Source organism: Rhyacophila brunnea, unplaced genomic scaffold, assembly GCF_057557595.1.
Source record: "Rhyacophila brunnea isolate RB1 unplaced genomic scaffold, BYU_Rbru_1.0 scaffold_21, whole genome shotgun sequence".
NCBI classification, from domain to species: domain Eukaryota; kingdom Metazoa; phylum Arthropoda; class Insecta; order Trichoptera; family Rhyacophilidae; genus Rhyacophila; species Rhyacophila brunnea.
Window position 1 is genome coordinate 6808141 of NW_028232871.1, and position 14476 is coordinate 6822616.

General features: G+C 29.2%; 1 protein-coding gene across 1 annotated transcript in view; it reads left to right on the plus strand.

The window, feature by feature from the left end:
- The window catches only part of LOC147070646 (uncharacterized), a 63590-nt gene that overhangs the window by 5650 nt on the left and 43464 nt on the right, over nt 1–14476 (plus strand). Inside the window, exons 2-5 of the mRNA XM_085949162.1 lie at nt 1789–2771; nt 9422–9644; nt 12564–12780; nt 13738–13991. Of these exons, the coding sequence (XP_085805288.1) occupies nt 1908–2771; nt 9422–9644; nt 12564–12780; nt 13738–13991 (1558 nt within the window). The 5' untranslated portion in view covers nt 1789–1907. The remainder of the gene's footprint in view (nt 1–1788; nt 2772–9421; nt 9645–12563; nt 12781–13737; nt 13992–14476) is intronic.

Sequence of the window (14476 nt, forward strand, 5' to 3'; positions counted from 1 at the left end):
TCCGTATAAACATTATTTACGTTTTTGTTTTGAATATATTAATATATTACACTAAGTTCTCCACGTGTCTGTCGTGGGCATTTAGTTCCAATACTGTCTAGCTGAGTAGTCGCGTTGTGGGTTTTAAATACATTAACTTGTTAAAGAGTTAAATTGGATGACAAGTTATAGTGCGATGTTTGATTAAAATGGATGTAGTCGAAATGTGATAATACTGATAATATTTACATTACTATTATAATAGTGAAGTTTTTAATATACAAAAAGGAAAGCAAAGGTTAGGAATAATAATTTATAATAGTTACTAATTATAAAAGTGTCATTAAAATGAAAACGTTTTAAGTTATACAGTAATAATCATAATATCGGGAATCGTTTAAATCATTTTAATAATAATTATATGCTATTGATTATGAACATACAATAAAAATTTCATTTGTATAAATTTCTGAACAATAAACTTTAAAGTTTTAAAATAAATACATTAAATAATATTGTGGCAAGTTGTATATTGATAAGATACTCTGCAAGTAACTGTGATTTAACGTAAAACTTAATATAAAACAACGTAGATTTAGCTTTTGATAATAAATAAACTAAGTACTTGAAAACTCACCTAATTATGTAATAAAAAGTAGGACGTCAGATAATATTTATTGTTAAATCAATAAAAAAGTAAAGATAATGTGTATTACATAATTACAATTCTTGAAGAAGTTTGAGTTGTTAGATAAAATTTAGAAAAACCATGATATTAGTGTTTTTTTTTTATTATAAAGATCCTTAACGACATCTAATATTATATACACGATATTGAGTCAATTGGAATGAAACTTTAATTCAATATTATTTGAAGATAACAATAAAAAAACGTTTAATATACCTACCTATTATTTTAAGTAATTCATTATTTTTACAATATACATTTTTTAATTCATTTTGTAAAATATTCATAGCCTGATTGCCAACGATCTGATTCAATCTAGAGCAATCTTGCGATGATCTTATTGCTTCAGTTAATGGTCACATTCTTGGATGATGTTGCTCCGTGTGGAAGTGACACTCCCACGCGACCTCAAGCATAATATTATTTCGTAACAATAATTAGTAACGTACACAAAAATTTTCATTAGTATTTGTCAATCGTTGAATTATAAATAGTTATGATTTTAATAATATTATACAATTAAAACAATTCTAATAAAACGCTCGCTCAATTAACAGTAAATCAACATTTATATTTTAAATTTCTTTATGTGCGTATTGTTAACAATCAGGGTTGATCAAATCGTGGCCCGCGGGCCGTATGAGACACCCGGGATAATTTTCTTCGGCCCGGCAAGGATTTATATTATTTGTCGAGAAATGAATAGGATTTTAAAAAAAAATTATCGGATTGTACAATAATGGGTCATGTATTTTCAAAGTGAACTTATTCCACTTCAACAAATTTTTGGCAAAAGCCAAAAAAATGTTTACGGTATTGACGTAACATAATATATTTTTTGTGTTGGGATAAGTTACTTTTGTAACTAACACAGACTTTGCTGTTGATTTTTCTACAGTATTGAATGCTATTAGGTTCTTCTGTACAAAAATACTTGTTCAAAATTTTGTCCTTTAAATTCTGGCATGCATAACTCATTTTCGTCAAGTGGTGGAATAAGTTCACTTTGAAAATACACCCCTCAATTATGACCTCGTGTAAAGGAAAGCTGCTTATTATAGATTATAATATGTTATAATTTTATTGTAAATTGTGATGATTAAAATTATATGTTTTTTTAGGTATTCTAGTCAATGAAAGATAAAACAATAATGAATAATTATAAATAAAAAAATTCAACAGTAATTCTGTAAAAGTAAAGTTGTTTGCAGAAGTTGATACAGTATAATAAAATAATACAATGGAAATTAAAGTATATCAAAATGTTTGGAGGATAGTGATCTGTCTGGCAATTTTATCTCCAATGCTGCAATGCCTCTCCTATAATATCTTGGCCATCTTTCCCCACACGGGGAAAAGTCATCACATAATGTTCGAGCCCCTACTTCGCGAGCTGGCCTCGAAGGGCCACCAACTTACAGTGATAAGCCATTACCCCATGAAAGAAGCACCGAAGAGTTACAAAGAAATCAGCCTCGCTGGAACAATGCATTTGAACGTCCACATTTGTGACTTTGATGATTTCATGTTCCTGAGCGGAGCAGGGAGCATAATCAGACACATCATGGCAACATACGAGCTGTTTGATCTTGGAAATCTTAACTGTAACGCAATGACATCACATCAAGGCGTAATAAATTTGATGCACTCCAATGAAACTTTTGATCTGATTATAACAGAACAATTTAATAGTGATTGTGCTTTTGGAATAATAAACAAATTCAAAGCACCTGTCGTTGCCATAGCAACGCACGTGCCGATGCCTTGGACGTTAGAAAGATTTGGAATGCCTGAGAATCCAGCATATGTTTCGAGTCATTTCTTAAATCACTGCAGGCACCCAAACTTTTTTGAATCAGTCGCCTCGTCAATAGTGAATACCTACTACAAAATTGCGTACTTTGTCAATACGCACATCTTGGAGTACAGATTTTTGGGAAATGGTTTCCTACAGTCCCGCTGGCAGTTGGATGCCATTGCCAAGAATATGAGTTTGCTGATGATCACCACTTACTATCCACTACATGGTGCTTTGGTTTATGGGCCGAATGTGGTCGAAATTGGAGGAGTCCACTTACCCAAGTCATTGCAGCCTGTAAGCCCGGTAAGAATTTATTATTTATTTTCACTATAAAATACAATATAAAATATTTATTCCACATCATTTTATAACGAGTTTGACCGATTTCGCTCGATTTGATAGTATTCTAGCATGCTAGTAAAATTGAAGTGTACTATTTTTTAACAATATTTGGTAAGATTCTGATGTCGGTTAGCAATTAAGGTAATTGACAGCTTCTTTAAACCACAAAAACCGATTGCCAAAATTAACGCAATTCTTTGAGCGTATCTAGATGTAAATACTACAAGTTAATTTTGTTGTAATTAGATAGAAAACACGCGGCTCAGTTCGTAAAGCATATTAGCGCGAATCCAGTGGATGCAATTAATTTTTTTTTTTAAACAAACGGTGAACATTACAAATTATAAATTTAAGACGTTCACAACATGACATTTAAAAACAAAGAAATAGTATTCAAACGATATAAAGAAGAAAGAAATATATGCAGTATCACAAAAACAGTATAAAAAGTAAATAATAATAAATATAAAAGTGAAAATATTACCTACTACTTATATAATACCTATTAACTATGCCAAAAGTTGGTAGGTAACTCTTGAAATCATGTTATGAAGTAAATGCAATTTGAAGTTCGACATGCCCTATAAAATCAGACATACTGCTAATTTCTTTGTGGTTTATGTTTTCAATGATTTTTCTAGTAAGTAATAGGTACACTTGTTGAAATTGAAAACGAGTCCACAAAGCGATGCTCAAGGGGGACACTCAGCATAACTGTGAGTGGTGACCAACAGTCTATGTACTAAATCACTTTATTATAATATGCCTCAATTACCCATTGCTAGGATAGCGAAGTATCAATAAATTGTGATAAGTATGTAATTACGTACATAATATATGATATATTATAATATATCTAAGTTTGTGATTGATTACAATAATAAATTTAATTACTTATTATTAATAATATATTATATCTTGGTTAATTAAGTTTTAAATTCAGTTATATTGTTTTATTCTTGTTCTGTTCTTGAATCTACGTATTATATATAACAGAACAGTTAATCTCAATCTATATTATAGCGTGTTTTAGTGCAGCCTTTGATGTACATAATAAAATAATTACAAGATAAAAAGTACTTTTTATATACAACGTTTTTAAATTCTGTTGAAACATATGAACTTGCATGGCCCCCACATCTTGAAGCGGGCCCCCAGGTTAAGATTTTTGGCGGCCCCCTCTACCTATTGCTAAAGATAAAAGCAGTGTGACGCTCTACAGTAGCGTTTTCAAAATGGTGTACGCGGTAAAATGATGTACATATATAATTGTGTATATTTAGTGATTTCTTTTGTATATTTCGATACACAGTTAAAAATTGTATCGTACAACCGCACCATTTTAAATAATAACATTATTGAAGAAAAATAGCGCTGTAAGCGACTTTTTTTTTACTATTAGCGAGAATTTCTGATGTGTGTTTATATCACTTATCTTGTCGACTCGCCACGCCGGGCCCTACGTAATCCCGGGCCCCCGGGCTAGAGCCCTGTCAGCCCCCCTGTGTGGGGGCCATATAAACTTGACTTGACTAGCTTAAGCGATCAAAAAAATTTATACTTGACGTGTCATATTGATTTCCATAGTAACGCACGTATATATTAATAACTTGTTTAATTAATTATAAATTAATTGTTTGTATCGAAATAACTTTTCATACAAAACAGAATTAACTGAAAATGAAAATGAATTTTATTCTACTTAAAGATGGCTAAAAGTATTAAAAAAATGCATTGGCATAGTGTTCTGATATATCCTAACAGTTTTAAATATCTAGCTAGTCGGGAAATTATTAAAAAATTGATTGCAAGATTTTTACCGCACAAATAAGAATACGAGCTAAGAAAAACGTTATAAAAAATACTCGATTTTGTTGATTTTCCACATGTAATATGACATAATTATCCGTGTTATAGTAAAACAGTGTAGGAGATAAGAAATCGATAATTCAGCAATAACCATTGAATTAAAATATGCTATATAAAATAAATATTTATCTTATTATAATTATACAATCCGTCGCGAAGAGAGAATAAAGTGATATCAGATGACTTATACTTTATGACTAGATATGACATGATAAACATGATATATTTATGACATGATAGAATAAATATCGTGTATGAAACATGACTTTTTTTAAATTCCTATCAGTTTCCACAATAATATTGGATGGTCGTTGTCTCTCTTCAGTATGTATTGGTATTCATGATATAATTCTTTTCTTTTTCTTTTTAACACTACAATATGCCATGAGGCCCAATGACAGTAGTAAAATAAAACAGTAATTTAATTAGTAATAGAAGTGACACAAACGCATAGGCTTTGAGAAAATGATACTATATTGTGACCTCATCGGAAATCAAATCCGGAACCCTAAGATGAAATGGCCTTATGCACTGCACTACGAGGGTCGTTGTGTCAGTAGCCTAAAGTCTTTGCTATACAAAAATAAACTGATTAGGTAAACTATTTTGTCAAGAGTTTATAAAACAGCGTTCGTATAAAACTCACTCTCAGGTAACTGGAATATATCAATATCCGTAAAAAAAACTGTTGAGAAAACTTATGCTCTCTCAATTGATCAAAAACTGATGTTCATAATTTATAAAATGAATAGTTATCAGTGATGTGTATCAATATTACCAAGAATGGCAGATTTCTCATTTTGTATTGTATTAGCGCGACGGTACTATAGGTTTACCATCATAAATCGTCATGTGTTCGAATTTAGAACTAAGCTCATTACAGTATAAAAAGTATTAAATTATATGTCAAGTTTTAGCATGTGGCGCCCTCACTAAGCGGACAACTTAATATACTGGTGGATCTGTACAACGAGCAAGGCTAACTTTACTATATTCAGGACGTGGTAAATTTAAGGTGATAATTTAAGAATGATAGATTTTTTATTAAAAAAAAAAATTGAAAATCTTCGGAATCAAAAATTTTAGAAAAAATACCAGAAAATAAACTACACAATGTGGTAAATAATGTCAGTTACAATACGTGTACTACAATTTTCAATCGACTAGTATAAAAGATTCGAAGTCTACATCGCAAGTCACACGCGTTCGACGTAGCAAACGCAGCATGTGCGCACATCTGCTATCAGTCATAGATAAAAGTAGTTGTGTCTACACTAGGCTTTAGGCGTTTACATAATATCAATGTCGAATTACTGCAAGTACAATGTCAACGTCGCATACTATAGTCACATTGCTAAGCAGGTATAACACAATGTATTATAAACATAATGATCCAATGAGATATGTGCACTTAATTGATTTTGTAAGGACAAATACTATTGATAATAGAGCGGAAGTTAGATGCATTATGCATTGTTCTAAATTCAAACGACTTGTAATACTCAGTGGCGAATACTGGTTGTTGGAGGAAGGTAACGATTACTAAATGAAATTAATTACAAATGTACACTTTCAAAATTAGTCAAATTATGAAAATATTATTGGGTGGAGGTAGGCTGTTAAGATCCGCCATAAATACTACACATTAAACTTTGTTGGTCATACGTATATTTTGTTTTCATTGAACTAAGACTACAAATATCTACAGACGGTGTTGGCTAGTTTTTAAAAATCAATTTAACCCTGCCCAAACCAAAACATAATGGTTTTAGTATACTTTAGGCGATACGACGAAATTGTGCATACTTTTTCATTTTATACTTATTTGCTTACGTTAGATTAAGAATACATATTATTACACATATTGTTGGTTGATTTTATAATATTGATTAAGCCCTGCCTCAACCAAACTATAATAAATAAAACATATTATTATTAAATTATTATGTATGATTTAATTGCATAATTTTAGATATTTTATAGATAGACGAATATTTTTTGACTATTATCTATTATGGTTTGGCTTAGGTAGGATTAAATTGAATTTTAAAAACTAACAAATACCAAATGTAAATTGTAGTCTCATTTCAATGATAACAAGTGCGTATAATTGACAAAAATTAGTGTGCACTATTTATGTCGGATCTTAACAGTCTACCTCCACACTTCGCCACTGTATTATTCAGTTCCTAGGTATTTTTAAGGTGATTGTGAAGTATTCTTACTAATCGATACGTATATCCAAAAATATTAAAAAGAAAAATATTTGTATATGAAAACATTATAAAATATATATTTTTTATAGGATTCAAAATTTTTTTTGTTTAAAATTTAGTTATTAAGTTGTCTCTAATGCAGTGAAAATATTTTTGAATAGTTCATAATTTTAATGTACCGTAAATTAGTAAACTTTTGGGGTGGTTCTGTGGCCGTATATAATATCTGCTTGATCCACTCAAAGCATTATTTTCAGTCTATTGCTATTTTAAATATTTGACAATATCAACTCACTACGTCGCGCAGTTACTTTTAACGTATTATCAAAAATATTGTATTGTAGTTAAAACGCATTAACGGCCCACATGCTCAGCGTACGTCAAAATGGAGATTTTATGCTATTTTCAGAGCATGAAGTATGTTGTAGCTTAGCCACTGGGAAATGCCAATAGAAATGGCGTTTTTCAAAAAAATACTACCTTACTCTTAGGTCAATAATTATTATAAAGCAAACATTATTCGAATAATGTTTATCACATTCAAATGGTCAAAGACATGGCTTATAATCAGTATCCTTAGAATTATCCTTAAGGGGGAGACGCATGCCAGCAGAGAACCTAGCGGAAATATACGAAGCTTGCAATTTGAGATTTTTTTTTGATAATTTACAATTTCAACTGTATTATTTAATAAATATGTATCCGAAAACATTAAAAAGATTTTTTATTTTTTTTTTAAACTTAAAGATAAACTTACAATTGTAAAAAAATGTAATAAAATGTGAATTCGTTGCAGGGTCAAATCTTATTATTGCATATATTTTATGGTCATAATTATCAATAAAATTTAGTTTATTAAGTTTTAAATTTTATGTGGTGTAGATTTTTGACTAATTCATCGTTTTAATATTTTTTATATATTTTTTTTTTAAAAACATCGATTTTTATAAAAATATAAATGTGTATAACTTGAAATACTTTTTATTTATATCAACTCGAGCTTCAATATTGTGACCATGCCTAAAATAAAATTTGATATAAATAAAAATGATTTCAAGTTATACACATTTATATTTTTTTTTAAATCGATGTTTTTTAAAATATATATAAAAAATATTAAAACGATGAATTAGTCAAAAATCTACACCACATAAAATCTAAAACTTAATAAACTAAATTTTAATAATAAATATGGCCATAAAATATAATGTAATAATAAGATTTGACCCTGCAACGAATTCACATTTTATTACATTTTCTTACAATTGCCAGTTTATCTTTAAATTTAAAAAAAAATAAAAAATCTTTTTAGTGTTTTCAGATACATATTTATTAATTACTACAGTTGAAATTGTAAATTATCAAAAAAATCTCAAATTGCAAGCTTCGTATTTTTCCGTTAGGTGCCTCTTTTCGCCTCTGATAGTATAAGCATCCCCCTTAATGTGTAAATCTTGCCCATTTTTTGAATAATAAAATGCCTAATTCTTGTCAAATTTAGGATCACAGAGATTACCAATATATTTTTTTATTGTACATATTTCACTATAATAATGTCGACATAAATTTTACTAATGGTTTTATAAATGATTTTAAAAATTAATAAATAAAAAAAATCTTAACACCACTTCACATGAACGTACTGAAATATGACTATTTTCTAAAACATTAGAGCGAGAGGTTTAAAAGAATACTATTTTATGTAATAAAAATACTTTATGCAGTCATCAAATGTTTAAAATAAATATAAATGATAATAAGGCTTCAAAATTACATAAATAGATTATCTACAACGTTTAAGAAATGTCCAGTATCATGTTTTGAAAATATTAAAAAACTCCATTTTGACCTACGTACCCCCTTAAGTGCAATAGTTTATTATTGTACTTAACAAATTTTACCTTGTAAATAATGAAAAGATTTTTATATATAACAACCTCTAAAATTGTATAATGAATTCTATTTTGAAATATCATTGTATAGATAAAGTCATTAGATAAATACTTATTTATATAAAAAATAATATATTAAATAAGTAATCTGAAAAAAAAATTCCGACCAATCAATCATTTTGTAATTATTTTTTTCGTGATTGACAACTTACTGATAATTTCGAAATAATTAATTCTATTTTTATATTTTTAACCTTCTAAAAAGGGTCCAATTCAATGCGCACAACCTTTTTAAAATATAAATTATAATTTATTATTATCTGCGTATTTCAATTAGTTGGTTAGCTGAAATTAAATGGCACAAAGGGTCGCGGGTTACGTACCACTGATCTAAGTGTTGCGACACCTGCTTTTAAGTATCTACTTACGCATTTGTACACATATTTACACGTGTATTGATTATTATTACAATATTAATTACATACTGATATCATTAAATTATTCATGTTTATATGACATAATATGACTCTGAACTCGTTGAGACGTATTGAATCTGATGTTTTTTTTTTTGATATTATTGCGTAAACTAGTAAACATGTAAATATTGTCATGTATATATTTTAATTGATTCTAGGATATACAAAACTTTATGGATGAATCAGACGGTTTCATATACTTCAGTATGGGATCAATGATCAGAGGAAAGTCGTTACCTATAGAAAAATTGAAGGCATTCCAGGAAGTTTTTGCCACTTTTCCACAGTACAAAGTATTATGGAAATGGGAAAACGACACTATGCCTGGGAAAACTGACCAGATCATGATCAGACCATGGATGCCTCAGTACGAGATATTGAGTAAGAAACTGTTTGTTTATATTACATTTTAATTAAGTACATATTAAATACTTAATGTTTTATGTACTACACATGAAAATTATTTTAATACTTGCTCAATGTTAAGCTACCCAAACTTAGTGATAAACGCTTAGTAAACAAGCAATTACCACAAGTGACTGTAATGTAAACATCTCATTTTCCAGTGCCCTTCAAGGGTCTCACCTTGGTTCATTTTTATTTGTATTAATTATCATATCACTGTAAATATTTTCATATCGGTTTACTGATATTGTTGTTAACTCAAAGATTTATTACCTACTATAATAATTCCGTTTTCATGAAATAAAACTACCAGTTCTGAAATGTTAGATTTTTATTGTAGTCATCTCTATTTAAATGAATTGATTAGATTCTGCAAAATTATTTGTCAACCCACTGAAAGTTTAATATTTATTTATTGATAATAAGTAGACAGTCTAGTTTTATCTACCAAGTGTAATATAAATAGTGAATGTAGAAGATATAACTATTTGTCATTAAATAACTGTTAGGTAGTGCAAAGTTTAACATAATTGCATGTTGTCGGAAAGCCCCGTAGAAAAGATTGTCAAAAATATTGTAATATTATACAAGTATACAAAGTCAATTATTTATTATTCATATCATGGTTAAAACCGGAATTCATCATATTTTGTTCAGATTTAATTATACTTGTAACATCAGTATGTTTAACCGTTAATTGCACTGTACCTATTATTATTTATTTTTTTGTTTAAGGGGGGACATGCTCAGCGTAGGTCGAAATGGAGCTTTTATTGCATTTTAAAAGCATGATCCTGGACATTCCTTAAACGTTGTAGATAATCTATTTATATAATTTTGAAGCCTTATTTTCCTTTATATTTATTATAAATTTAATATTTGATGACTGCATAAAGTATTTTTATTACATAAAATAGTATTCTTTTAAACCTCTCGCTCTAATGTTTTAGAATATTGTCATATTATTTGAGTACTTACATGTGCAGTGGTGTTAAGATTTTTTACATTCATTAATTTTAAACGCATTTATAAAACTATTAGTATAATTTATGTCGACATTTTTATAGTGAAATATTTACGATAAAAAATTATATTGATAATCTCTGTGATCCCAAATTTGACAAGAATTAGGCATTTTAATATTAAGATTAACACATTTGAAGATAATTCTAAAGATACTATTATAAGCTATGTTTTTGACCATTTAAGTGTGATTAACATCCTACGAATAACGATTGCTTTATAATAATTATTGACCTAAGAATAAGATAGTGTTTTTTTGAAATACGCCATTTCTTTTGGCATTCCCCAGTGGTTAAGCTATGACATACGGCCGTAGCCATAAATTGATAAACTAAAACTGAAGTAGGGAGTAAGATCATGTTAACGCGCGTGTTTGAACAAGCTCCATTTTGACCAACGCTGAGCATGTCCGCCCTTAAATGAAATTTTACTCAAAGATTTGCAGTTTTCTGCGATGAAGATAGTATGCTGACAAAATAGTTATAGTTTTTATTCACAGGTGCCACTGTTAATTTATAACAATATTGTAATATAAATATAAATGTAATCGATTCAAAAAGTAAAAGTGTTGCTGTCATACATTCAAGAGTTAAAAACTAATAATATATTGTAACCTTGCGTTTTAAAGACATGGATACTTTACCTTAAACAGAGTCGAGATTTTAATGTAAAGGAATTAATTGGTTTATTTATAACCAAACTGAAAATTATACGTGCTACATTTTTTATGTTGGCAATACGCAGTGAGGGTAAGTACGAGTACGTCATGCGTTACATGGAGGCAGATGCAGGAACGAATATAATAATATTAATAATTCTTGGGAACAGAAATATAATATGATACGGTCACTTCATTAAAGAGTATTGACATATTAGTTTAAATAATAATCGAAGTTTGAAAAATCTTGACAACATAGCTATTGTTGTATTGTTATATCCATTACCCATTATATCGTTAGTCCAGCTCATTTCATCTGTTTGTTGACCTCTATAACAACGCATCTAGGTACCTCCTTATCCATTGGTTTTCGACGGTGATCTGACAATATGATCTATCTGCAGTTTTGGCGAATTCTGGGTTATTGGTGTATTTTATACAAAATTTGGTGAATGATTGAATGGAAATATTATTATTCTACGAAAAAATCCTAAAGTGTTCAAATTTGACATGGAAAATAGTGTCTATCTACATCAAAGTGTCTAGAAATTAAAAAGAAATATTATCTATCTGCTTGATTTATTTTATTATGAGATTAGAATTTTCATACATATTTTAATCACTGTTTTAGTACTAATGTTATATCATTTCACTTATAATAAATAAAAATATTACTGATACCGACAAAAACAGTTTTTTTACATACACCTTACCATACTACGTTGCATTGCTTGTTATATTTAGATTCTCTTATATAAAGGATGTATGTTTCATGTTAGCATAATATATAAGTTAACCCCTTTACTCTTAATACACAATAGGGGGCCACTTTTACAAAAGTATATCTGCAATTTGCAGATATCTTTGAGAACGTCAAGGAGTTGAAATGTTTCCAGGCATTTCGAGAGCGGCCGAGCGCGATTAAATTATAAAATTCTTCTCTCACATAATAATTGGAGAGGCGATCTGAACAACAGATCCTCACTCAGAATAGAATATGCGGTATGACAATGGGTCACAGTCAAAGCCATGATGAAATAATAAAAACAAATAATGTAAACTGGCCAAAAATTAATTAACACAGTAACCTATTAAATTTCCTTATCGTTCTACTTATGTATGGATTATTCACAGATTATGAAAGTTCACGGTTTTGGCCTTATGAAATTTCATCACCATAAATTAAAGAATCTCAATGAAATTCTTTTTTACAGGTCATCACAAAATCAAGGCATTCGTATCACACGGTGGACTTCTTGGCCTTACAGAAGCAGTGAATCGAGGAGTACCTGTAATTGTGATACCTCTGTTTGGAGACCAGTTTGTAAATGGTGCTGCAGCCGAGGAAAGTGGACTTGGAAGAGTTCTTTCTTTTGAGGACATGACCGTGGAAACCATAAAAGAGGCGTTGGGTGATATATTAAAGCCAAAGTAAGGGAGAGTATGATTAATTAATGTATTAGTATTTAATTAATAATAAAACAGTATTTTTATATAGTATTACTTACTTGCCCATGTTTGATCATAAGAGGATCATAATAATTGGTCCTTCTCAGAGTTAACAGATTTTTTTTTACCAGAAATGGAAGTTAGCCACTTGCTTAACTTATTAAGTCCATACTCTAGGTCCAAATATATTACACTGAAAAAAAAACATGTCAATTTTCCAGACTCAGAATTTGAACCCAGGAAATTATAAGCCGACATTTTACAGTTAAGTCACCGTGGTGTATATGTAACCTATGTATAGTTAGGTATGATCAAGAAGTGTCCTATTTATTATCACGTGACACATGTTTTGCTATATTCTAACAACGTTTTCAATTCTTCTGAGCTACATACTTATTATGTTAAATGTTCATTATAACCGAATTTGTATTTCAAGTGCAAACATAGAGTTGTTAAGTCATGTATTTTGTTATTGCGATTTGATGCGGAGTTAACGTTCTGCATCTTTGCTACACCTAGAGTGAGTGATAATTATGGCTGATGATTTTTTTTCAATGTAGTTAGTCCCAAAAATTGTAAATATTGACTTAAATTAGTAAATGAAATATACATAAATGCTAGCTGAGTATTATTATGATATGTTATGTATGGAAACACAATTTTATTTATTATTTCATTAAAATATTTCAAAATATTATATTTTGTGTCTGAAAATTGGATAAATAAATAAATAGTCTTTATTTCGATAAGTGTCGTTTGAGGAAAAATATGTAAATTATATGAAAAAAAAGTAATTAAATTTAATTTTTTTCTTTAATGCTTGAACCAGAAGAATGTTTTTTCCAAGGATAAGAATTGAAGTTTTACTCCGTTTAAGTCTGCTCCATGTCAATCCATGTTCGTTAATTAGAAATACTAGTAATGAAATGTATTTTTTAGGATTCAAGCGAGTGCAAAAAGATTATCAGAAGTATGGAAAGATAGACCTCAGTCACCATTGGAGACAGCAGTTTATTGGGTGGAGCATGTGGCAAGACATGGAGGAAAGCATCTGAGACCAGCATCAGCAGATCTTCCATTTTACCGCTACTTACTTCTAGATGTAATCGCTTTTTTGACTCTCGTTGGATCTGTTCTCGCATTCATCACATATAAGATCCTTCAGTGTATGTTCCGGACAGTTTCGAAACATAGTTTATCTAAAAATAAAAGTGATTGAAAACAATAATAAAACAATTGGTGATATAAACATTATGATGTTTTGTTAAATTATATATTATGGGTAACAATATCACTACGTCGTTCCTAATATGTTATTTGTGTTATATTGGTTAAATGAAAAAAATATATTGATTTAAAAAAAAACAATATTTTGAAAAACATAAGAAAGATTAGAAAAAAAAATCATAGAAAAAGATGTTTTCTCATAAGAATATTATGATATTCTTAAGCATCCTGTGTAGGGATTGCAATACCGAATGAAAGTACCAATACCGGTATTTCGGTATTTTCTATTGAATACCGGCATTAATACCGGTATTCGTTAAATATATGGAAAAAACCTACCAATGATATATGGAAATACTTTTTAAAATATCTTAAAAATAGGCAAAGTTTAGATATGGTAGAAATGATGATGTTTACCTAGTAGTTAAACTATTGGAACTTTCCTCTTGTG